Source organism: Phyllostomus hastatus, unplaced genomic scaffold (genome assembly GCF_019186645.2).
Source record: "Phyllostomus hastatus isolate PE091 unplaced genomic scaffold, TTU_PhHast_1.1 phas_contig_64, whole genome shotgun sequence".
NCBI lineage: Eukaryota > Metazoa > Chordata > Mammalia > Chiroptera > Phyllostomidae > Phyllostomus > Phyllostomus hastatus.
In genome coordinates, this window is record NW_025333928.1 from 2,141,614 (window position 1) to 2,168,294 (window position 26,681).

The 26,681-nt window shown below is 40.0% G+C and overlaps 1 protein-coding gene across 1 annotated transcript in view; it reads right to left on the reverse strand.

Annotated features, from left to right (window-relative positions):
- Positions 1–26,681, reverse strand: part of DNAH3 (dynein axonemal heavy chain 3) — a 222,912-nt gene that overhangs the window by 107,279 nt on the left and 88,952 nt on the right. Inside the window, exons 22-29 of the mRNA XM_045848935.1 lie at positions 15,490–15,604; positions 13,438–13,554; positions 12,450–12,629; positions 9,004–9,140; positions 5,776–5,977; positions 3,533–3,625; positions 2,325–2,435; positions 1,113–1,227 (exon numbers count right to left, since the gene is read on the reverse strand). Coding sequence (XP_045704891.1) covers positions 1,113–1,227; positions 2,325–2,435; positions 3,533–3,625; positions 5,776–5,977; positions 9,004–9,140; positions 12,450–12,629; positions 13,438–13,554; positions 15,490–15,604 — 1,070 coding nt within the window. The remainder of the gene's footprint in view (positions 1–1,112; positions 1,228–2,324; positions 2,436–3,532; positions 3,626–5,775; positions 5,978–9,003; positions 9,141–12,449; positions 12,630–13,437; positions 13,555–15,489; positions 15,605–26,681) is intronic.

Genomic DNA, 26,681 nt, shown 5'->3' on the forward strand with positions numbered 1-26,681 from the left:
TGTTCTTTATTTCCATGCCCTGGTTCTATTTTGCTCACTTGCTTTTTGGTTGATTAGGTTCCACTTATAGGTGAGATTGAACTCTAGTACACTGTTGGTGGGAATGCAGACTGGTGCAGCCACTGTGGAAAACAGTATGGAATTTTTTTCCCAAAGACTTTAATTCCCTTCCAGGTTCTTGAGAGAAATGCAGAGTGGTAGCATCAGAGACCCAAGAGGAACGTAAATATCAAAGGCCTGAGTTGAGGATACCTATATTATGCTGTGTGTGTGTATGAGCATATGTTGTGAACCCAACCACTCTGGGGCACCCTGGGCAGTAACCACACGTGCACATATTACTTCTACCAGTTGGATTTGTGGCCAGATGAGGATCACATTCTCCCTTCTCCCTGATTTCATGTTGGTCTATCCAAATGGATATCAGGCTGATGCCTTAAGGAGATGAAGCTGTCATGAAATGCCAGCAGGAATCTGAGTGTGAGCAAGAGGGACACTGTTCCTAGGCAACCAGCCTGGTCTAGCTCCTAATTCCTTGGTGATGATGGAGTGAGGATGTGGATGTGGTTTATTTTACATAAAAACCCCACTAATTTCTCCTTTTGTTTTTAAAGGAAGAGCTGGAAGGCATCATCTCTCACCCATTCCTTCCCTGCACCACTGCACATTTCCAGTCTCCTGGGTTTTGAATCACAGACAGATTCAAATGACAGAGTCTCTGCTACTTACTAGCTGTGTGCCACTCAGCAAGTTATATACCTCTCTAAGCCTCAGGTTCTTAATCTGTGGAAAGTATGTAAAAATGAGATAATATACGTCAAGCACTAAGCACAACTTGCTAATTGGTGAATATTCAAAAATATTAGCTCTGGTCAGGGCAAGGAAATAGTTCCCAGTGGCAAATCTCAGGAATGGCAGTAGCCATCACAGTCTCAGTAACAGCCCAGCTCAGAACCATTGGCTTCTCTCCTTACCCCCACACCTTAATCTTAGTTGGAGAATCTTCTCTATATAGGGAAAGGAGACCCTGAGTCCCTCCATCCAGAGGAGAGAGACAGGCAAGCCTGGCTGCTCTTCTGGCACAAGGATATCAGGGGAGCCTCCATGCTCACCGTGGACATCGATGACCGTGAGGGCCTCCAGGGTGAGGCGAGCCCCGCTGCTCAGCTTCCCTCGCACCAGTTGGACAATCTGTGTAATCTGATCATTGCTCTTTTTCAGAAAATCCTGGCAGGAACATAGGAGGAGCACAACTGGTTATGTTTGATTCTCCCCTGGTAATCCCTTCTAGGGGAATGTCACCTTCCACAAGACTCCTGGGTGTCATCCCTCCAGCTTCCTTTCATTAACCAGTCATTAACCTCTACATGAGTTTCAAATGCATTGTTCTAACTGAAACAAGCTAAATTTGAAAGGCTAGATACTGTATGGCTTTATTTTCAATATTGTGGAGAAGACAAAACAACAGGGGCAGAAAACAGATTGGTAGTTGCCAGAGACTTGGATAGGGGAAGTGGTTGACTATAAAGGGCATGAGGGAATTTGAGCATTATAAAAATGTATGTTTGTTAAAACTTTGAACTGTGCACTAAAAAGTGTGAATTTTACTGTATGTAAAGTATAAAGAAAATCAGAATTAACAAAACAACCTTGAAATATTCTGAGATTAAAGGAGACATGGGAAATGTGAAAATTTTGCCTATAAACATGTAATCCCAGATTGGATCCTGGACCAGACAAAAAGACACTAGTGGGGTAACTGGCTAAATTCATATTAGATAATAATATATTGTCTTGCATCAATGTTGGTTTCCTATTTTGGACAACTGTACTGTGGTTATGTAAGGTATTTATATTGGTACAATCTGGATGAAGGAAATATGGAATTCTTTGTATTATTTTTGCAAGATTTTCTGACATTATTTAAAAATAATGAGTGAAAAAACAAGAATGAATTTTAAAAAGGAAAAAAAATCAGTTGGTGCCAGATTGCCAGATCAGTTGGTGCCAGATCAGTTGGTGGAAATTATGCCAGATTGACCCTGGAAGCAAAGCCTGCTAAATCTCAGAATTATGCAGCCTAGGATTTCTGCCTGAGAAGGACTGTGAGAGTTGTTGCTGTTAGAGAACTCAAGAACAGCCCCAATTCCAAATTCTCTGTCCAAAGGCCCCCATGAAAACCTGGCTTCTGTGATGCCATGGGTTGGATGTCTGATTATTATTTTTTATTTAGAAAACATAGCTACTCTAACTATTGATATATGTCATTCAAATCCTAACTGAGCTGGAATCTCCTCTGCAAGCTTCATGACAGGCTCACTTACCTGTAGGGTCTTTTCCACTAGGGCTTGAGATACTTCCTGGGTCCAAAAGATGGAAGACACACAGATAACCACCTGGCCAGGCCATTGCAAGACCCACTGATTACGGGAGACCTAAAATAGTGCAGTGGAGCATTTTCTAGGGTCCGTTCATCTTGCACGATTTAACCTGACTTAAAAACATCCCCTACCATCTTATCCCCTCACAACACATACACAAAAATCCTTCCCTCCTCTCAAACTACATGGCTTGACGTCTCTGGGATTACTGATTTATGCCTTCCTCCTTGAATTTTATGAAAAAAAATTACCAACAATCTCATCAGCTCTTAACTTTTTTTTGCAGGCTCCTACCCAGGGACTTTACTAGTTATAATTGAGGTGGTCAGAAAGTATTCACAACTACTCTTTTTAATGGCTACATAATATTGCAGTGCTACCCCACAGTTTCCTTAGTCATGCCCCCCTATTTTTTAACTGTAAATCAGGCAAACTATGGCCTGAGGGTCAAATCTATTTTTGTAAATAAAGGTGTAATGCAACACAGCTAGGCCCACTGTTTACCTATCATCTCCAAAGGCAAAGATGAAATAGTGTGAGTGGCCTGCAGAACTAAAAATCTTTATTAACTGTCCCTTTACAGAAATAGTTTGCTGACTCTTGCTATAGATGCAATTGCATGAAATAACTCCCCACAGGTTTTTCTTTAATTTTTGATTCAGAATATATCGTAAGACAAAGGATTGGTATTTCATTTACAATGAAAATACCACTGAAAGGAACAGCAGGGTCAGTGTTGTACTTGAGTGAGGTGTTAACTGAATATTCTTTTCTTTGCTAGGAGCTGGCTAAAATGGCTCTTTTTTCTTATGCCTTTGTCCTCCTTGTTTCCCCTAAAGCTTTGGGACTGAATGAGTTATGCCAGTTAGGGCATGTGTCATGTGAATGAAGAGCCTAGGGATGGGGAGAATGTTTGATTAGAAGGGGCTCTTGCCACTAATTAATTTCACAGAAAGGACTGGCCTACTGCAAACATTTCACCAGAAACAAATTTGCAAGAAGGAGAGGCACAGAAGGGTCAGATATACCTAGCAGGACTGATGTGAGCTTTGATAGAAGACAGAGGAGTGGTCAGAACTAATTCATTTAACCTCCCCAAAGTTCTTGTTGCTGTACCAACACCCTGGCATATGAACCCCATTCTTGTTTACCTGGACATATGCTTCAATCCCAAGTCGAATAACTTCCCTCATACTGACAAGCATCACCTGCTCCACCTGCTGGAGCCACTTTTCCACCATGCCCTGCAAGTGAGACAGACAGGCAGCAACCATTAGCCAACTCCGGAGGAAGAGACCATCTGCAAAATCAGCTTTCTCTCTGGACAGGGCTGGAGGTAGGCCAAGGGTGTGCACCTGGGAATTCAGAACCAGCCACCCCAAGATGTGTCTCAGTGGTATGCAAATTATTTTGAGCTAAAGGCAATAATGACCCTTTGAGCTTGAGAAACTTCTGCCACCCCCCCAAGTTAAGATATTTAAAAAGGAAAATTAAGATTAAGATATTCTTAACTATCTAGAATATAAATTAGGGGCCTGGTCTATGATAAGAACCACTAGCAATGAATTTTTATTGATCCATATGGTGAAGCAAATTACTAATTACAGAATATGTGCTCTCCCTGCAGTGACCTGCTGAAGCCCCAAGATGCATTATCTCATCCCTAGCTCAGAAGCTCTTCTAGACCTTAGTTTCCCTGTCTGTCTTTGAACCTCTCATGTATGTGGGGTCTCTGACTCTCATATATGTGCTCCCTTACATATGTATGTAATTACATTTGGTTATTTTCTGTTCTTAGCTCATGTTTATTTGATTACTAGACCAGCCAAAAGAACCTTGAGGGTAGAGAAAAGTTTCTTTCTTCCCCACACATCCCTTCAAGCCAATAATCTTTAACTACTTGTTTTACATTTATTTACTGCATTCTAGGAAGTGTGTGTCTTGGAAAAGGTGCAATAAGGGATTTTTAACATACATTTCTTTCATATTTTCTGAAACAGACAATTTGTTGGGGGGAAAATGACATTTATATTTCAGTTAATGAAATAATCTTCCTTCCTTCCTTCCTTCCTTCCTTCCTTCCTTCCTTCCTTCCTTCCTTCCTTCCTTCCTCATTGCTTTTAGAGAGAGAGGATGGGAGAAGAAGGGAAAGAGAGAAACATCAATGTGAGAGAGAAGCATCAATCAGTTGCCTGCCACACATGCCTTGATGTGCTCACCTAGACTGGGGATCCAACCTGCAAACTAGATATGTGCCCTGACCAGGAATCAAACCTGCAACTTTTTTGTTATGGGATGATGCTCCAACTATCTCAGCTACACTTACCAGGACGAAAACTGCTCATTTCTAATGAACAGTTTTAATTCTTACATTATTCCAGTGGTTCCCAAATTTGCTGTGCATTTGAATTGCTTGGAGATTTGTTAAAAAAAATACAGAGACCTGATTCCCACTTCCAGACATAATTGGTGTGAGATGTAACCTGGGCATCTGGATTTATTTCAAAGCTCTACAGGTGATTCAAATGTGCAGCTAATTATTCAGTTCCAGAATTTCTGGCCACTGTAGCTGTTGATTTCAGGCACAAATGAGTGAGGTGATGTGTGGCTGGGTTACCTGATTCCAACTTGCGTGTGTTGGCAAAAACAGTAAGCAAAATGAGGCTGAGTGGTTACCCATTTCAATGAACATGCTGTCATGTCCAGCAGGAGTAGAAGTAATTTACACTATACTCATTATATAAGGATACATGTATAAAAATTGAAGTTAAATGGAATTGATTCCACATTTTATTGACCCTTGAAAACACCTGCCCCAGCAAGCTTTCTGATTGAATTACTTTGAACTGCTCATGGAAATCTGAGCAGCATCAGTTTTGATCTGATTCCTGCTACTGCCTCCACATCAAGTTTGGTTGAAATCCTTCCACAAATATGGTATGTCACATTAGCTGCAGTATATTCCCCATTTTATTTTTTCATATTTTATTTATTTTTAGAGAGAGGAGAAAGAGAAGAAAAGAAATATTGATGCAAGAGGAAAACATTGATCATACGCCTCTTGTATGTGTTCCAATGAGAGCCCAAACCTGCAACCCAGGCATGTGCTCTGACCAGGAATCAAACCAGCGACCTTTTGCTTTGTGAAATGAGGCCCAACTCACTGAGCCACACTAGGCAGGACTTCTCCCCATTTTAGAGGTGGACAAACTGAGACTATAAAAGATGGAGTCACTTCCTAAAGTCACCCAGTCATTAATTAAGTTGTAGAATCCATGTATTCCACCTTGAGGCAGACTGAAACTACAGTCTAAATGCTTAACCCATGTGTTCTCTGCCTTTCTGTTTTGCTCCGTTATGGAGAAAAGAACCAAAAATGGGTAAGGGAAGTTACTTTTGCTTGAGCTGGGTAGATTTTCTGTTTGAATGGAACAGTTTCTTTTTCTGAGCTGATCATGCCCACAATCTCCAAACTGTCTGTAAACTCCAGCTTGGCAATTCCTTCAAAGCACTTTTTTAAATGTGGCTGTACTCGGAGGGGGTCCTTGGTTTCTGACAAGATCTCCAGCAGTTCATCATTTGACAGGAAGAAGAACCTGTTTCAAAGCAAAGGAAGATGGCAACTGAAATCTCTTCTGAGATCAATTCTTTCCAACAAGTTTATAATCCCAACAGGTAAATGGCACTCAGATGAAGACCAGCTATGTTGTAGGGTCTGCTCTAAGTCCTACTCCTTTCACTATTTTCCATCTAATGCATGTAAGGTGGAGATGATTATGACTCTGAGAGCAAGAGAAATAATGGAAGCTGGTATGTCTGAGTTTAATATGGTTGGGAGGTGGTGTTATCTTTTGAAAGACAACCAGATAGAGCAGTGGTTCTCAACCTTGGCTGCACTTCAGAATCACCTACTGAACTTATTTAAAAAATCCGAATGCCAAGTTTCTTAGCATTAATGCCTAATGCCCAGAAATTCATATATAATTGATCTGGTTATGGACTTGGGTATTTGTATTTTTAAAAATCCCAGGTGGGTGCAGGTAGAAGAGGGTACAAGGAAGATAAATGATGGTGAAAGGAGACTTGACTTTGGGTAGTGAACACACAATGCAACATACTGATGATGTATTATAGAATTGTACACCTGAAACCTATATAATTTTATCAACCAATGACACCTCGATAAATTCAATTAAAAAATAAAAATAAAAATCCCAAGTGATTCTAATGTGCAATTAGATTTGAGAATCACTGGGCAGGAGAAGGAAAGAGAGACTTTCTTTTCTTTCCTTATCTCCAGGTATGGCAGAAAGTAGGACAGGTGTGAAGTAATAAGTACATGTTAATAATGAACTTATTTACATGCAGGGGCTTTTATTTTGATTTAAATTACTCTTAATAATGCAGCTTCATTCTCTTGCTCAGGGCCTCAAGGCAGCAACAACAAACCTTCAGAAAATGTTGAAGAAACAAACCTCTACTGTGACCACTAGGCTGAAAGTTCCATAATGAAGGGACTATATAATTATAGTCTTCATTATACATGATGGATTACAAAAATGGCCACAATATTTGCACCTAATCTCATCAAGAGGCAGAGTCTACTTTCATATCTCTTGAACCTGAGCTGGCTCTATGTCCCACTGTAGTAAACATGAGTTTGTGCAAAGTTTGAAGCCTGGACTTCAAGAAGCCTTGAAGCTTCCATTATTGCTGGTCTTGGGAATGCTGTGGCCACCACCATATGAATAAACCCAGGCTATCCTTCAGCAGGCTAAAAGACATGTGGCCCAACTACCTCTGTTGCCCTAGCCAACAGGAAGCCAACCACCATATAAATGATTAGAGCCATTGAGTACCAGCTGACTGTAGTCAATGAGTAGGCCATGATGAGAACAGAAGAGCCATCTAGCTGAGCCCAGCCCAATTTGCCAACCCACAGAGTTGTGAGCTAAATAAATAATTGATGTTTTAAGCTTGTGTTTTGGGGTGGTTTGATATGCAGCAAAGCAAGCTAGTATCACTGTAGCTGTAGTCTTGCACAGATAGGAAGAGCTTAATAATTAGTTGTTGGCTGACTGACTAATGAAAATGTCAATTTCTCTCACACTCCCTAATAAAATTCAAACAGGTGATCTTTATAGATTCATTATATGTGACAATGAATAATGCTCAATGGTTGTAAGAGTAACACTTAATATCTTTGTATAATTTAAAATTAAAATGAGGCTCAGAGAGGCTCTTATCCAGACAACCTGGATTTGATTTCTAGCTTCTCCATTTACCAGTATTGTGGTTTTTGGCAAGTTGCTGTTTCCCCCTTTATAAAATGGAGATAAAAATAATGCTTCCAGCCTCATAGGATTATTGTAAGGGTTAAATAAGTTAATATGTGTAAAGCACTTAGAGTAGTGTCCTGGCATTTGATAAATGGTGTGTTAGTTTTGGCTGTTATTTGTATTTTTATTGGGAACAACAGCTATGGGCATAGAATTAGAAGTCCAAATATTAGAAGTTTCCTATTCCCAAGCTTTGTGCTTCCAAATTGAGTTTCCTTCCACTACTTATGCTCTGTCTGTGTTGTCTAATACTGAAGGCATTAGCTACCTGTGGTTATGTATATTTAAAAACTAATACTAATTAAATGGAAAACTGGCTTTCTCATTTACACTAGACACATTTAAAGTGCTGGATAGCCATATGTAGCCCATGGTTACTGTACTGGATAGCACACATATAGAACATTTCTGTAATTGGGAAAACTACTGGATATACTGCACTAAATAGATACCAAGGACATTTCTGAATTTCAAACAACCCACTTTTGTTTTTCTTGGTGGAAAGCAGAACACTAAATTTGTCTTTATATAGGGGAACATTAACATGTATTTTCCTTAAAGGAAAATTGAAATTAAATCTACATCTTAATTAGAATCAAATACATGGAGTGAACATCCATTGTTAACTATACATGGATAAATTATCAAGAGTGAGGACCCTCCTTCTTGAAACTATCCCTCTAAAACTACCTTGATTTTTACACAGAAGAATAATCGGTTCTTGTGGAAAAGAGTCAAATATTTATAAACATACCTACCAGAAACTACAAAATTTGATAGCAAAAAAAAAAAAACAATGAAACTTAGCTGACATTTCTTAAACACATATTCTAGATGCTAAATGCTTTACATGCATTATCTCATTTGACATGCACAACAAATATACTAGGGAGGGGCAGTTATTATATCTCTAATAATAGAGAACCTAAGGCTTGGATAGATTTGCTGAAGGTCTCAAGATTATGAAGTGAAAGAGCTGGGACTCAAACCAAGGTCTGTTTAACTCCAAATCCCAGGTTCTTAATCATGACTGCTATATCCCTCTAATTGTGCATTTGACAATGTTGGTTGGCCAAAGTGTGGATTTGGCCCCCACTGGTGTCCATTCAACCTCACTCTAAATAACAATCACAAAGACATCCCTTACCTCTGAGAACTATCCCTTGGGGGAGGGGAAACTAGGAAAAGATATGGAATAGATTGACAGGAACCAACTCTCACTATGAAAAATGTAATTCTACCTATACATGGGCAATTCCAAACAAAAGGACAATAATAAATACCTGGGGAAAAATAGTCTCTTCTTTTCCAAGTAATCATTTAGCCCCCTCTGGATGTCCTCCAACAGAATGTTAGCTTCTTGAAGCTTCTCAGCCATCCGTGGCTGGTCTGCAGCCACCAGAACCCTGGCATCTTTCACCTAGGTTTCATCAAAAAAGGCAAGAATCATCATGGGGACTTCCCAGACTCTGAGAATGATCAGGTTGTATGAGTATATAACCAGCCAATCAACTAATGATGTCTTGCTCAGCTAAGTGTCTCATAGTCCCACAAGGGTGAATGTTCATATAACATGATGCTGTTCTTCTGGCCATGGTTGACTAGGTCAGGGTTGGGAACCTGAAACCATTTGACCCAATTATATTTTAACTGCTGGGATTTTGGAATTTAGCCCATAACATTCCATACTAGTCTGGGCTGGCCCCTTGAAGGAGGGGACTTTGCTGCTGTGTGAAGATTATCTCCCATGATGTAACTAAGTGGCAGGACAAGCTAGTCTGTGAGACAGGTGGGAGCAGGTATAGAAAGAGCATTCTGTGATTTTCTGAGAGTCCTGGGTTCTAGAGCCATCCTTTATAAGCTTTCTGCCCTGGAGTTCCATGTGACACCATTTGTTCTTTTTGTTTGAGCTACCTCCAGTGAGTCTCTGTTACTTGCAACTGAAAGTCTTAACTAATATGAGGGTGGAGGAAGCAGGATATAATGCAAACTGGCTATAATGGCCAAGCAATAGGAATGACCTCTTATCTCATTTCTACAAACAACCAGGGTGGATAGTTCCCTTGAAACAAATTCTTTATAAATGCACCCCAATTAGAGCAGACTTGACTTCAAAAAGGAAAACAAATGTCATCTCTTAATAGATACTCCTGGATGTCTTGTATTGGGAGTATCTATTCACACCCAGTGAACTCATACTTTGAGGTGTATTTCCAATGTCACCCCCTTTGGAGGACTTCTTTGACATTCCCAGGCAACTAAATCATTTTACTCTGTTCTAAAATCTCTTGCATACATTTCCATTATAGCTCTTATGTGTCTAAGTCTGTCTCTCGTAAAACAGTGATTTCTGTGAAGGCAAATATCATTTTCTGGTCATCTGCAAGTGTTTTCTGACTGATAGTACAATATCTGGGACATTGTAGGTACTGAATAAACACTTGCTAAATATCTGAGTAACTGAATATAGATAATCATTTAAATTCTGAAAGGATTCTCAATCTGTAAAAGCTTTATTGCATTACTCCATAATAAATAATCTACCTCATTAGAATGACAGCTTAATTACACAAACAGTTAGTACTTACCCCTAGGGAGATGGGATTTCAAAGTCCTCGATTTTTTATATTAAATATATCCATGTTTGAATTTTAATAACTTTTGAGATTACAAATATATAACAATAGTAGGTAGATACACTTTGCTTCCTTACACAACCAAAAGAAGGACAACAACAAATTTAAAAACAAAAAACAACCAGAAGTGCTAGAGAATCAAACTGTATGGAAGTTCGACAACCAAGGAGTTAAAGAAGAAACATTCATCTACATTGGTAGAAGGGGTGGAGACAGGCAGCTGGGATGGAGAGGACTTGCAGCAAGGCAGAGAACTGGGCAGGCGAGGTGGCAGCTGGCAGACTAGGCAATCCCACATTTACTTGTGGATAAGCCAGGGGGAACAACTGGGGAATGACACAGACCATGTAACCCAGGGTTCCAATGTGGGAAACTAAAGCCTCAAAACCTCTGGCAGTAAAAATCTGTGGGGGTTGTGGTGGCAGGAGAAACTCCCAGCCTCACAGGAGAGACCTGCATGGTCCTAGAATGTACACAAACCCACCCACCTGGGAATCAACACCAGAAGGGCCCAATTTGCTTGTGGGTGGCAGGGGATGTGACTGAAAGCTGGCCAAGAGGCAAGCAAGCTGCATTGTTCCCTCTCTGACCCCTCCTCCACATACAGTGCTACAAGGCAGTGATGTGGGTTGCCCCGCCCTGGAGAATACCTAAGGTTCCACCCCTTACAATGTAACAGTTGTGCCAAGAGAAAGAAATATGGCCCAAATAAGAGAACAGATGAAAACTCCAGAAAAAAGAACTAAGCTATGAGGAGGTAGACAACCTATATCAGATGCAGAGTTCAAAACACTGGTAATCAGGATGCTCACAGAAATATTTGTGTTATGATCCAAAATAGAGGAAGAAGTGAAGGCTATATAAAGAGAAATAAAGAAAAATATATGAGGGACCAACAGTGAAGGAAAAGAAACTAGAACTCAAATCAAATATTTGGAACAGAAGGAAGAAAAAAACATTCAACAGGAACAAAATGAAGAAACAAGAATTTCAAATAAATGAGGAGAGGCTTAGGAACCTATGGGGCAACTTTAAACATTGCAACATCTGAATCATAGGTGTGCCAGAAGGAGAAGAGGAAGAGAAAGAAATAGAAAATTTATTTGAAGAAATAATGAAGGCAAACTTCCCCAGTGTGGCAAAGGAAATAGACTTCTAGGAAGTCCAGGAATCCCAGAGAGTCCCCAAAAAGTTGGACCCAAGGAGGAGCACACCAAGACACGTCATGATTAAGTTACCCAAGATTAAAGCTAAGGAGAGAATCTTAAAAGCAGCAAGAGGAAAGGAGCAAGTTACCTACAAAGGAGTTTCCATAATACTATCAGCTGATTTCTCAAAAGAAACCTTGCAGGCAAGAAGGGGCTAGAAAGAAGTATTCAAAATCATGAAAAGCAAGGACCTACAACCTAGATTACTCTATCCAGCAAAGCTATCATTTAGAATGGAAAGGCAGATAAAGTGCTTCCCAGATAAGGTCAAGTTAAAGTTCATCATCACCAAGCCCTTATTGTTGTGAAATGTTAAAGGGACTTAGCTAAGAAAAAGAAGATCAAAGCTATGAACATTAAAATGACAAGAAACTCACAACTATCAACAACTGAACCTAAAAAAAAAAAACAATGACAAAGAAACTAAGCAAACAACTAGAACAGGAACAGAATCATAGAAACAGACATCATATCGAGGGTTATCAGTGAGAAGGGAGAATGGGGGAAAAAGTTTCAGGGAATAAGAAGAATAATTGGTAGCCACAAAATGGGGGAGGTTAAGAATAGTATAGGAAATGGAGAAGCCAGATAACTTACATGTATGATCCATGGACATGAACTAAGGGTGGGAGGAATGATGAGTGAGGGGGTACAGAGCTGAGGGGGATAAGGGGAAGAAAAAATTGGGACAACTGTAAAGCATAATCAATCAAATATACTTAAAATATATATAAAAATAAATATATAACTATCAAATTTGCGAAAAGTTTTTGCAAATTTGCAAAAACTTACAAGTTTTAAGAGTCATCGCTATAATGCACAATGAACATCTGTATGGCAGTCCATGTTCCTTCTGGTGAGATGTGCTGGGAAGTACAAACTTACCGCTTGGGACATGAGTGATTTCCAGTAACTATCAACAATGGCAAATTTCTTCCCCTCTTCTGGCATCTGGGCTATGATGTCTTCCGAACTGAAGATTGGTTCTAGGTACAGCCAGGTGGCTTGGCATTTCAACCAGGTGTCCAAAATTTCCTGCACACGGACTAGCTTTTCTTCCCACTTCTGTAAATTTAGCATTTTATGTCTGAATCATTAACTTTCCATTCTGCCTAACAGGCTCAAATGGGTGGACTTATTTATTATACACTCATTCTCTTGTTTAGCAAATACTTATTGAGTGTCCCCTTTGGTCTGGTCACTGTTTTAGGCAATGAGAATACAGCAATAAAAGAAACAAGTGAGTCCTTGCTCTTATGGAGCTTGCATTCCAGTGGAATAATAACAATAGTAATCATTATTATATATCATTATATATAATTATTATCATTACTATAACAAGTGATGGGCTAAGTGCTTTATGGAGGTGAAATTTTTAATCAATAGACTTAGGTGAAAATATTGATACACATTATACTTCACAAATGCAGAAACTGAGAGACAACAGTTTAAGTAACTTGTTCAAAGTTATCTAATAAGTGGCAGAGTCAGACTTTGAACCCAGGCAGTCTGGTTTCAGAATCTTTGCCCTCAGCCTATGCCACTTCTATAAATAATGACAAAATAAAGCCAAGTCCCTACCCTTAAGTAGTTTACATTCTAGATTACTCTAACCCAGATGATACTCACATTCTTTCCAAATGTATTTTTATTTGGTATATTAAAATATTCTCATATTTTTTTTGCAGGCTTGCAAAGGCTCAGCATGCAATATGCTGACTTGAATGGTTAATTTCTTTTAGCCTTGTGTTATTTTTTTCCAATCAGGAGAAAATGAGTGTGTTTGTTAAATTAACTTAAAAGGCTTCTCCCTCCTCTGAGAAACTAAGAGCTAACCCAATGTCATGAAACACTCAGGCTCATTTCCTCTTACCCGGCATTCTGCTTCTATTGGTTTGATGAATGCAGAGCCACACATTGTCTGGGTCTTTATCACATGATCATCAAGTAGCAGCTGAATGTCATCAACTGCACACAAGATGCTTGTATCCTGCAAATAAACATATCTCATCCTGTCAGAATCACAACACTCTCACTATCTTTGCTGATCCCCAAAACCTTACAGCTCAGATCTCCATTCCAGTGGGACAGGAATCTATGTCTTACAAGGGGTGGAGTATCTATTTTCTTCCTTGAAAATGTTCTTAAAGACACATATTTTCTACCTTCTTTGCAGAAATCAAACATGGCCGAAGCCCAGACCTGCAACTTGTGTGTATTGTAGGGGAAAGAGTTGCAGCCTGCCCTGTGCTCCCAATTCCTGTGCACTTGCTCACCTCTCTCCCTCAGGCAGGAACACCTCTAAGCTGACCACTTGAGCCTAGACTGGTGGTTCTCAAACTATGTGCTGAGGTGCCCAGGGCACTGCAACAAACTCAGAGTAAATAATAGTGGTTATTTAAAAATAAAATACAAATGTATTTATTTCAACTTATATGTATTTTTTCAAACAGTTGTTAAGGTGACAGGACATGAATACTTATTGTTTGAATATAATTACTTCAAAAATAGCTGTGAGCTATTTCTTTTGGTCTAGGGAGGGGAACAATGAAAAAATACTAGATCCAAAAGGCTACATGAACAAAGAAAGTTTGGAAACCTCTTACTCCACATTTACTAGGCCATATTTTACTAGTAGGTAAGGTTACTGTGACTTAAAGGTCAGCCCCTAAGCATGGCACTTTTCCTCCTAGGCCATTGTGGCAAGGAGGCTGACTAGGGTCTTTCCCTCTGTGGCAGGTCTGATCTTTCTGTATATTATATATATAGGATATAGTTTCTCATCTATCCACCTATTTTTACTAGTAGCTCTACACTGGGAGGTGTGTCTAGCTCTTAATATAGAGGTACCTTGATTTCCTTTTGCTGTTGATTCTCTCTATAGTTGCATCACTTAAAAACTGAAAATTGGCTGAGAGTAACTAAGTTATTATTCCTAGGTCCCCTAGCTTAACACCTCATCTCAGCCCCTGCCTCTAGGACTATTTCACCCAATCAGATGGTACAGCACCAATCTACTGGGACCCATGGGTGGGGTTTGCTGAAGAGGCCCCACATTCTTTTCCCTTCCCATTGGTTCATCCATAATTCTTATCCAGGTGAAATCAAGGCACTGGTACTATTGAAACTGAAGGGAGAGAGAAGTTACAAAAACATCACATGTGCTTGGGGACTGGGGCAGATATGGAAGGCCTTTAAGGTTTTACTTCTCAATCTACATTGCACACTTGAAAGACCAGGGGTGCATTAAAAATACAGATATTCAGGCATTTTGGGGGTGGAGGAGTCAGAAAGATTCAATTGATATTGTTTTTTGAGAAGTGCTAAGTATTATTTACCCCAGGTATACTTCTGAGGGACCTGGGAAGCCTTCCCTAGGAGAGGCTAATTTAGGAGGCTTACTCAGTTCCTTTGTACTGAGAGAGCTTGTTGCTCTGTATCAAAAGGCATTCTCATTTGAAAGTGCATCCCTCCTTGCATAATGAAATTATAAAGGAAAGAATAGAAAGTGCATCCCTTCAGTGGTGCCTGGAGGAAGAAATGGCCCAGGAAGGCAGCCTGCAGAAAATAATCTAACACACAGCATAGTGATTATAGTCAACAACACTGTATTAAAACCTTCAAAGTTGCTAAGAGACTAGATTTTAATTGTTCCCACCACAAAAAGAAAATGATAATTATGTGACGTGATAGAGGTGTTAGGTGATACTAGGGTGATAATCATATTGCAATAGATAAATGTATCAAATCCACACACTATACAAGTTATATAATGATATGTGCCAATTATATCTCAATAAATTAAAAAAAAATGTTAGGGATCCTTCCTTTGTGAGTTCTGTTGAAATTCTGAATGGATCCCTCTATTATATACTATAAAATAAATGGGCTGTTCTTGGGGCTGGACAGTTGGACTGAGACTCACAGTGTCCCTGTACTTTATGAAGTTGAATGTCATGTTGACCCAGTCTAACTTCATTTTCTCCAAGTTTTTCTCCAGAGAGTATTCTTTACTGGCAGCTGCTCCAATGGGCTCCAGTCTAAAAAAAGAACATAGTGACAGCAACATCAATAGGGGGAGGCAGTGAAAACACTGCAGAGTAAGAATTTCAGATCAACCTTAAGAAAAATTTAAAACCCCTGAATTTTACTAAAGTATTTATTATCTAATATGTGCCAGCTATCTTCAGTATTTTGCAAGGTTTCTTACCCTTAGCACTAGTGGCATTTTGGTCTGTGTTACAGGATGAATTATGCCCCTCTAAAAATCATGTGTTGAGATCCTAGCCTTCAGCACCTCAGAATGTGAGAGACTCTACTTGGACATAGAGTCTTTAGCAAGGTAGTTAAGTTTAAATGACATCATTAAGTGTAGGTCCTAATCCAAAATGACTGGCACCCTTCTAAGAAAAGGAGATTAGGAAAGATACCCAGAGGCATAATATGTGAGGATACAAAAGTGTGGCCAGCCATCTGTGAGCCAAGGAGCAAGGCCTCAGGAGACACTAATCTTGCCAACACTTTTATCATGGACTTCAGGCCTCTAGAATTGTAAAAAAATAAATTTCTGTTCTTTAAGCTATCCAGTCTGTGGTATTTGTTACAGCAGCCCTAGCAAACTAATACAGGGTCAATAATTCTGTGTTTTGGGGCTGTCCTGAACAGTTTTAGCAGCATCTCTGGCCTCTGTTTATTAGATGCCAGTAGCAGGCTCTTCACATTCCCACCCCTAGCCAGTTGTGATGAGGCAGAAGACAGAACAAGAATAAAAAAGCCCTGAGGTGCCATGACAGGAAGTCCTAATGTCAGCCAGCATCCAGCATCCTGGTTATTAAGAAACGCCATGTAGTACCTAGAAAGGGACCATGCATATGCACTGTAGCTGTAGTTGACCACAGTTTTACCTCTGCTTCATTATCATGCTATTATAATAAATTAGCATTGTGCTTTGATCCCCAAGTGGGCAATCAAGGAAGATCATGGGAAATCACATGCACAGAAGCTTAAAAGTTACATAACCACTTGTGCATGTGCCGTAAAAAGACAGCCACATGAAACAAAAGAATTCAGAAAAAAACAACCTCCTATAAAGCCTTGTACCTTTTAGGTATAAGGAGGCCATATTCTGGGCAGAGGTGGCCTGCTCCTGTATCTTGGGAAATGTAATTTTCTTTTTTTAATAAAGTATATTTTATTGATTACACTGTCACAGTTGTCCCAATTTCTTTTCCCTCCACCTGGTGCCCTCTTTCCCTCCAGCAATTGCACCCCCCACCTCAATTCATGTCCATGGGTTGTACATGTAAAGTTTTTGTCTTCTCCATTTCCTATACTATTCTTAACATCCCCCTGTCTATTTTGTATCTCCAATTATGCTTCTTGATCCCTGCACCATCTCTCCCTTCTCCTTCCTCCTCCCAGCTGATAACCCTCTGAATGATCCCCATTCTTATGACTCTGTTCCTGTTCTAGTTGTTTGCTTAGTTTTTGCTTTTATATTTTAGATTCAGTTGTTAATGTAAGTTGTTATGAGATTTTTTGTCATTTTAATGTTCATAGTTTTGATCTTCATCTTTTTCTTAAATAAGTCCCTTTAACATTTCATGTAATAATAATTGGTGATGATGAATTCCTTTAGCTTTCCCTTGTCTGGGAAGCACTTTATCTGTCCTTCCATTCTAAACGATAGCTTTGCTAGATAAATCTTGTTTGTAGGTCCTTGTTTTTCATGATTTTGAATACTTCTTTCCAGCCTCTTCTTGCCTGCAAAGTTTTTTTTGAGAAATAATCTGACAGTCTTATGAGAACTCCTTTGCAGATAACTCTGTTTTTCTCTTGCTGCTTGTAAGATTCTCTATCTTTAATTCTGGCATTTTAATTATGATGTGTCTTGGTGTGGTCCTCTTTGGGTCCAGCTTGATTAAGACTCTGTGCTTCCTGGACTTGCATGTCTATTTCCTTCACCAAATTAGGGAAGTTTTCTTTCTTTTTTCACATAGATTTCCAATTTCTTGCTCTTTCTGTTCTCCTTCTGGCACCCCTATGATGCAAATGTTGGACCTCTTGAAGTTGTCCCAGGGGCTGCCTACACTACCCTCATTTTTGTGGAATCTTTTTTGTCTTGTTCTGATTGGTTGGTTTTGCTTCCTCATGTTCCAAATCATTGATTTTATTCTCTGCTTCATCCACTTTACTGTTGTTTCCCTGTAAATTGTTCTTTATTCCAGTTAGTGAATACTTCATTTCTGACTGGATCTTTTTTATGCTGCTGAGGTCCTCATTAAGTTCCTTGAACATCCTTATCACCAGTGTTTTGAACTCTGCATCTGATAGATTGCTTACCTCCATTTTGTTTAGCTCTTTCGGGAGTTTTAATTTGTTCTTTCTTTTGAGCCATGTTTCTTTGTCTCTTGGTTTTGGCAGTCTCCCTGTGTTTTTTTTCCTATGTATTATGTAGAGCTGCTTTGACTCTGTGTCTTGGTAGTGTGCCCTAATGCAGTAGGTGTCCTGTAGGGTCTAGTGGCACATCTCCCCCTATTACCCAAGCTGGGTATTTGAGATGTGCCCTTTGTGTGGGCTGATTACATTCTGCTCTTTTAGTTGAGACTTGGTTTCTGTTGGCAGATCAATGGGAAGGACTTACCCAGGCCAGTCATCTTACAAGGATTAGCTGTGAGCACTGACCACCAACCTCCACTCTCTGTGGAGGATCAGTGTGCAGGGGCAGGGTGATGGCACTCTGACATGGTCTGTAGCTGTCCACTGGGTGCACTAGCCCTAGGGTTTCCTGGGTGGTGCAGGCCAAGGTTAGCCCCCAGGGGTCACCCTTACTGAGCTATAAAGCAATTGGAGATGGCTGCTCCTTGTGATGGACTTGGAGATTCCCAGGTAAAGCTGAGCTGTGAAACTAATCTGGCTACTACTTGTGTCCATCCTGGAGCTCACTGAGACCAGCTGTTCAGTTCCTTCCTGTATGCCACTGGTGCCTTTTAAGCTGCCATCCCAGCACTGGAGCTCAGAGTGAGTCTGAGTAGGTGAGTCCATATCTGGGTTCTTTAAGAAGAACTGCTTGGGGCTCCAGAAATTTCTACCCTGACTCAATCCCTGCTGGTTTTTGCAACCAGAAGTTGTGGGGACTTATCTTTCTGGCACTGGAAACCTGGGCTTGGGGGCATGGCATGAGGCTAGGCCTTTTCACTCCTGAAATATCCCTCCCAAATTTTTATGTGCCACATATGGGTGAGACACCAGCCTATTCCATGTCTGCACCCCTCCTCCCAGTCTGGATGGATGTGGTTTCTTTAATTCTGTAGTTGTCAGACTTCTCTTCAACTCAATTTTTTATAGTTCTGAGTAATGGTGGTTCTATATTTTAGTTGTAATTTTACTGTTGTTATAAGAAGAGGCAAGCCATGTCTGCCCACACTGCCATCTTAACTGGAAGCCCAGGAACTGTACTTTTTCTAATAAATCTCGCTTGCTTTGCTTAACTCTGTCTGTGTAGTCTGTTCAATACTTTGTGACCACCAAGAACCTGGACCTTGTCTCCATCTGCAGCATTTGGTGAGCCAGCTATGAAATCTATAAGAGTGCCAGTGCAGTAACAAAATTCTTTACTGCTCCAGCAGCTAAGGGATATTTTCATTTTCTCAGTCTGTCCATTCTGTTTCATTTTCTGATGCCCTGGGTCATCCTAGACCCTTGAAGAGAGTCTATTGTTTTTGTGCAGGCTTGAGCAGAGCATTCAACTTGATCTGCATCTGAATACCCCTTGCCAGAGCTTCAGGGAGGGGTAATGTTGTTTTTGCCAGGTGAATATCTTGCTGTCTCTCTCTCTCTCTGGAGAACTAGCCAAACCCCCAAAGGCATGGGTCAGACAGTTAAGAGGTGAGTAGGTGCCCACCACTTGAAGACATTGTCCCATCCCTATGGCGCATCCCCTACTTGGGTTTAGTGTTTGAGAGTAGGAGGCAAAGATTTAACCTTCAGCAGAAATTTCCAGCCTTTCCAGGTCTCCTTCTTCTAACTATGCATTTTCATTTAAATTTACCTTGCTCACAATCTTCATCCCTTCTTTTCTGGCTACTTTATTTACATTTCTAATTCCCCTCCACCAACTCTGTCTTGCTATGGAGTAATTACTGTGTTTTTTTCTCAAACTGAGCAGCAATCTAATAACCCCCAAATGCTAACTCCTGGGAAGAACAGGGCAATTAAAGCTGCTACTCAAACTCATTGCAGGTGGTGGAAACAGCATGGGACCTACTCTCAACATAGAGAGAAAAAAGTGGCACTTGTAAGCTGAAGCTGCTTTTCTACTTGAGCATCTTATCCTTGCTGCCTCCCAGGGAATAGCTGCCACTGTTTAATCCCTACACTAGAGAAAGGCCAGCGCCCACCACTACCAGGAATGAATCTTGTTATCACCCAAAACCTAACATGTCACCCGCTGAGAGTAAGTGGGGAATTGGTGGAGGAATTATCTGTGTACATGCTCCCTTCTCTGTGTCTGATCTGATGCTTTGCAAAGAAAAACTTGGTCAGTTTTCAGAAAATCCTAGCAAGTTGACAAAAGGGTTTAATCATTTAGCACTGACTTACGACCTAACTAGGAGTAATTTGCAGATTGTTCTCTTCCACTGCTGCACTGTAAACAAAAAGTGGCACATGATAGGGGTTGCTATGGCTTATGCTAAAGAATCAGCTGATAGTCATGCTCAATATCTCGTATCAACCAGGGAAAATGCAATCCTGATTCAGGATCTTAGCTGGGTCTGTCAGACTGAAACAGACAAGGAACCTGAACTATAGCAGCAAAAGGATAAATCCCAATCATTGAGTAGATTCCACCCTTAACTATGGGAAACTGAGGCAAAGGTAACCCATAGCTACCCTAGATCTAACTTTAATTCGGCAGTCAGCATACATAAGCTTTTAGATTCGCCAGAGATATCTGACAGCTTTGAATGGTGGGACAATGGGGGATGCTCTGTAACCCACTAGGGGACTCCTTGAGCAACTGAAAGTGGATGCCTCTAGAGACCTGGGGAGTTCCACTCTTTTCTCTATGTTTGCCATGGACAAGATGGGAAAATATACCCTCTATCCCTTCAGGATCCCATTGGGATGCATTCTTAGAAATTGAGATAAATTTGACTCTGAAAACCTTAAGAAGAAGAGGCTAATTTTCTTTTACAATATAGCCTGGCCTCAGTATAGGCTAGGAGCTGGGGATATATGGCCTGAAAATGGGAGCAAAAATTACAACACCACACCCCGGTTAGACCTATTTTGTCAGAGGTTAGGTAAGTGGCCAGAGGTCCCCTACATTCAAGCCTTTGTGGCATTATATCAAAATTTATCTCTTTGCTCTGAGCAAAAGAAGATAACTCTTTTGGGAGCTAACAATGATATTCTAGTAGGCCTCAGAGTCCAGAGGCCTCAACCCCTGAGCCATCTATGATGTACAACTACTCTCCAACATACCCAAAATTGTCAGCTGGAGAGAAACCTAGCCCAGCAAGACATACTTGGGGCCAAAGGAGCTCTGCCCAGGCTCTTTCTTGCTGCTAGATTCCTTGGAGCGGAGACTTTCTTTAATTCTACTGCTCACTAACAGTCCTTGAAGCTTTTATTAAGAATCTCAACTGGTCTTCTTGCTTGGTATTTAGGACCTTCCATCCCCTTTCCCAGTCTTAAAAGTTGTCAAAAGCAAATAAGAAAAAGCTTGTTTTTTCTCTATAAAAAGTAGTAATTGAAACTATGTATATTGTCTTTTTATGTTCAGTCTTCATGTATATGGTCTTTGTGTAGTAAGTCTTTGTCTATGTATTACATATGGTACATTTTCTGCTTTGGATAGCATAACTAGCATGTAATATTTTATTGGCCTAAATAAATTAAATACTAAAATAAATTGAACAGGATTCTGTGGTTTGGACAAATTATTTGATATTAAAACCAGTTTTAAATTTGATTCATTTTTTGAGTTAGTACCATAAAAATATGTTGTTTTACAAAAAGCTTATGTTACGATCTTTTGGTTATGTTTGTTTGACAAACTTCCCAAAGTTTAAAATTTTAAAACCAAGAAATTACTTTGAGTTATTTCAAGGGGCCCCTGGAACCTCAAGGGTTTGTTCTCTTTATAAAAAGAAAAATTTTGAGCTAATTAGACCTATTTACTATGCTTGAAGTTACATGAGAAGTTTTGCCAAACAGAATAATAATAATATCTATGTTCTATTTGTGTACATATATTTTAATTTGAATGGATAATTGAGAGATTTTAGCCTGCCCTAAGAAGAAATGTACAAACATTTAGAGCCAACCTCAAACAGAAAACTCTCAGGGGTAGTAGGTGTCCTGTTAGTGACACCAGACAATCCAAGAATGATGGTTCCCTGTGGGACACTGAGCAATGGTATTCTGAGTGATTATAATCCACACATTGGGAATATACTAATTGTTTCCAATGCTCAGTGCACACTTCTAATAAGTCATGTACAGTGTTTTAAAACCATGCATACTGGTTTGAACCACACTGGCTGGTGTGGCTTAGTGGACTGAGCACCGACCTGAGAACCAAAGGTTCGTCAGTTCAATTCCCAGTCAGGGCACATACCTGAGTTGTGGGCCAGGTCCCTAGTAGGGGCACATGAGAGGCAATCACACATTGACGTTTCTCTCCCTCTCTTTCTTTCTCCCTCCCCCTCTGTCTACAATATAATAAATAAATAAATCTTGAAAAGAAAACCCTCGCATACTGTTTGGTCTTCATTTATTTTGAAATTGTATGTTAAATCTAAAAGTATGGGCTTTGTGGTGTTCTTTTATGTCATTTCATAGTAATTATTACTTACTAAGAAATTGTTACCATAGGATGTTGTATCTTACAAAGAAACAAAGTTCTTTATCAATTCCATTGTAACAAAATCTTGTCATTTTAAATTCTGTCATTTATAAAGTCACTGTTTTACTTTAATGAATTTGCAAATGTATCCTTGAAAAGGTTCATGAAAAGGACTCTGACTTACCCTAAATTACAGGTACCTAAGCATGTCATATCTTTGAAGTAAATGACAATTTATTGAACTCTAAGGAATAACTGGATTCATGGAAATACTGGCAAATAATCAAAACAAACAAAAATTGGTTATATAGGACTAAATAAACTAAAGATAATTATACTTATGGCTTTGTTCTTTTTGTTTTCCAAATACAAGGAAACTATTTTTCCTAGAGCAATTTTGTAAATTATACCCTTATAAGCAATACTGAAACATTTATATTTTTCTCCTACCTAATCCCTCCAGAATTTGACAGCTCTTAATAACTGAATATTATTCTCATGACAATATGTTTGTTTGCATAAGCCCAATAAGAATCTCTTCTCTTTATAATAGGACCAGTTTCCAATTGTGATTTGTTAACCAAGTCTTTGTCTGGAATGTCATGATCAAAAGAGTTATGCCTGGACTAAAGATTGAGTTTCAAAGCTAATAGAAGCCCACTACAAAAATGGCCTGGTACCTTGGTTGGTCATGAGGTTCGTGACAGTCTTTCCAGGTAAGGAATGAAGGTTGCATTCTGAAAGATGTGAAGGAAGGAACCTCAAACATTTTGGGGATCTCAAGAACTTGAGAAATCCACCCACACTTACAGGTATTTCGGGCAAAGCCATATGGCACTTGTGTGGCTTCACTTCTTTGTTCTATGAGGCTGGCTAAAACCCAATCTGAAGGTTCCTATTGAAATTCCAGCAAAGCAGATTTAAAAGAGCCTATATGATCAATTATAACTCTTGTTGTGTCTATGCAAATAATCAGGCCAAATTGAAACTGGACTTAATGCAATCTCTTTGATAAAAATGAAGGTAATTTTAGGAAGACAAATTATGTTTCAATGGAAGTAATAATGCCCCATTGTCACCCACAAACTGAACTGAATCTTAATTTTGCTACTTTTCTTCCAAGCTAATGTTTCATTTTTTTCTCTCTCATCCTCTGACTTAAAATTACTGAGAATTATTGATGAAGTGTCAGCCATATGGATTGTACCTGAGTGCCTGATTATATCACCTGAGATATTTAAACTGCAGAAAAAGAGAATCTATCAGAATGTCACTTCTTAATTTCATTCTAGCAAAAGTCTTGCATTTGGGAGTCTTCTCAGCTGACATGCTCGCAGACTCAGAAACTTGATTATGATTTTCTATGTTCATTAATGTTTGTGTTTTTTCCTTTTTAAATAGTGTATGCCTATCACCCTATTTACCCGAATGCTTCTTAGCACAGTATAGGCCACACTGTAGAAGCCCATCTGTTTTTCCACCTCCTGAAATGAGACTCAGCAGGATTATTTGAGATCCAAGATGGTGGAGGAGTAAGTGGAAACTACACTAACAGATGTTCCCCCTCAGGACCAATCTGGAATTACAACTAAATTGTAGAGAAATCATCCTGAATAACCAACTGAACACTAGCTGGAGAGAAGCCTTATAACCATGGACAGAGAGAAGAAACCACTTCACCACAATGGGACTCATAGGGAGTGCAGAGGAGGCTCGAGAGTGCTGGCTTGGCTCCCATGAGTGGCACTGAAGTTCTGGAGGGATATTTTAGCAGCTGGGGATTCCCCCTGAAAAGTATGGGGTCTAAACTCTAAGCTGGGTTCCCCAGCCTACAGTACCAGAGCCATAAAAGAACCTAAATAACATCTAGTTGTGAAAAGCAGTAGGGTGTCTGTCTGCCAGGGAGAGATAGCTGGAGAGTCAGAGAACTTCTTAAAGGGCCAATGCACAAAATTTCATTTGTAGCCACTTACCATGGGCTCTGGCAGAGGGTGGGCAGAGTGGACTATAAATGCTTGAGGAGAGTCTGGTTGTTGGTGGCTCAGGGGAGAGAACTAAAGGAACAGCTGTCAGGACACCTGTATTGAGTCATTCCCTATACAGCAGAAGCCATTTTTCTCAGGCAGAGCTCTCCTCTCCAAATGGCATCAGTCTGAGGGGATGCAATAGTCCCCCACAGAAATTACTCTGCCCTACCCTGTGGAGCTTAAGCTGGGCTGCTGATTACAGATTTGGGTTACATCATTGATTAGTTTAACAACTAAGGTAGATCTCTGGGAGCTCAATGAGACTTCAACTGACCCTCACTTAGGCCTATGGCTAATAAAAGCCAGCCTTGGTACACAGCCTGATTCTTTCTGCACACAAACAAGCCCAGCAGAGGGAGCCATACACTAGTTAGAAATTAGGAAAACCACTTCAAGGAGTCCTATTTAAATTCTCACAACCCCCCACAGGGCAACATATTTAAGACCTAAAATTATACCCCTTTAAAGGTTGTACTTCATTTCCTGTCTCCATACTCCTTAAGAAATACAACTCTATTGTTGTACCTCCAGGCCTTGGCTGGCTATGTGGGACTCCTAATAACCTTTTAACTACTCATTCAAAACTCTTAGAGGCAATTGTCCACTCACATTTTAATAATTCTCTCCATGGAGGTGACTATACTCTTGGTACTTTGGTCCCTCATGGCCCTACTATTTTAAATATTACCCATAGCTGCTCTGGCTGGTATGTCTCAGTGGATTGAGTACCAGCCTGTGATCCAAAAAGTCACTGGTTCAATTCCCAGCCAAGGCACATGCCTGTGGTGTGGGCCAGGTCCCTAGTTGGGGGCATGCAAGAGACAACCAATTGATGTTTCTTTCCCTCTTTTTCTCTCTCCCTTCCCCTCTCTCTAAAAATAAGATTTACATTTATCTAGCCTGTGATCCAAAAAAATATTACCCATAGCTCAGGAAGGCAGATAACAGCAAGGAAAAACCAAGCCTTTGGTTTAGTGGTAGCAAGGGTAGCATTGGCCATAGCTGCTACCACTCTGTGGGGAGAATTTGTATAACATGAAAATACATTACAAGAGCTCACTCAGATTATGGATGATATCATCTGGAACACTGCTGATGCCCTAGCAAAAATACATGGTTCATTAGCAAATGTACTCATGGACAATCATCTGGCCCTTGATTACCTTCTGGCTGAGCAGGTGGGGTTTGCACAATTAATAAGACTTGCTGTGTCTATGTAAATAACTCTGGGCTAGTTGATACCAATATAAAGAATATCTATGAACAAGCAAAATGGCTACATAAGTATAACAAACAAAACCTGAGTATTCAAGATGCCTTGACCTCCTGGCTCTCAAGTACATCTCAGCAACTGCCCATATTAGGTCCCTTAGCAATACTCCTAACCCTATTGCTCTGTGGCCCTTGCGTATTTAACCTAATTAATTTTTAAATTTGTATCTTCTAGACTTGAACAGTTCCACATCAAGAAGATGATGCTCTAGGGTTTCCAACCAATCCTGAGAGCTGACCAACAGATAGTGTCCATGATGGTCTCAGGAATTCCTCTCCAACCACTAGATAAAATGGGGTTAGAGTTTCGTAGTTCTCAGCAGGCAGTGTCTACTGTCCCTTTCTAGCAGGAAGTAGATACAGAAGATTGACTGTCCTCTCTCAGCAACCCAAAAAAGAATTTTTGAAAACCATGTCTCTCAGGGGGAAGTTGAGGCAGGAGACAGAATAGAAATGAAGAAGTCCTGAGGTGCCATGCTGTTATCAGCCAGTGTCTAGTGTCCTGGTTACCAAGAAACACCTTGTAGGACCTAGCAAGAAGCCACGTGTACACACTGTAGCCATAGTTGACCATTGTTTCACCTCCGCTCCATTATCATGCTATTATAATAAATAAGTATTGTGGTTTGGTCCCTGAGTTGGTAATCAAGCAAGACTGTCAGAAATTGCATGTGCAAAAGCTTAAAAGTTATATAAGCACTTGTGCATGTGCTGTAAAAAGCCTGCCAAATGGAACAAAAGAATTCAGAGTAAACCAACACCCTATAAAGCCTGCACCCTTTCAGCATAAAGGGGCAGCATAAAGCAGGTCAGAGGTGGCCTGCTTCTATATCTTGGAATGTATACTTTTCTTAATAAATCTTGCTTGCTTTGCTTAACTTGCTTAATGGTTTGTGTAGTCCATTCAGTCCTTTGCTTGCAACTACCAAGAACCTGGACTTCATTGCCATCTGCAGCAGTAGTAAT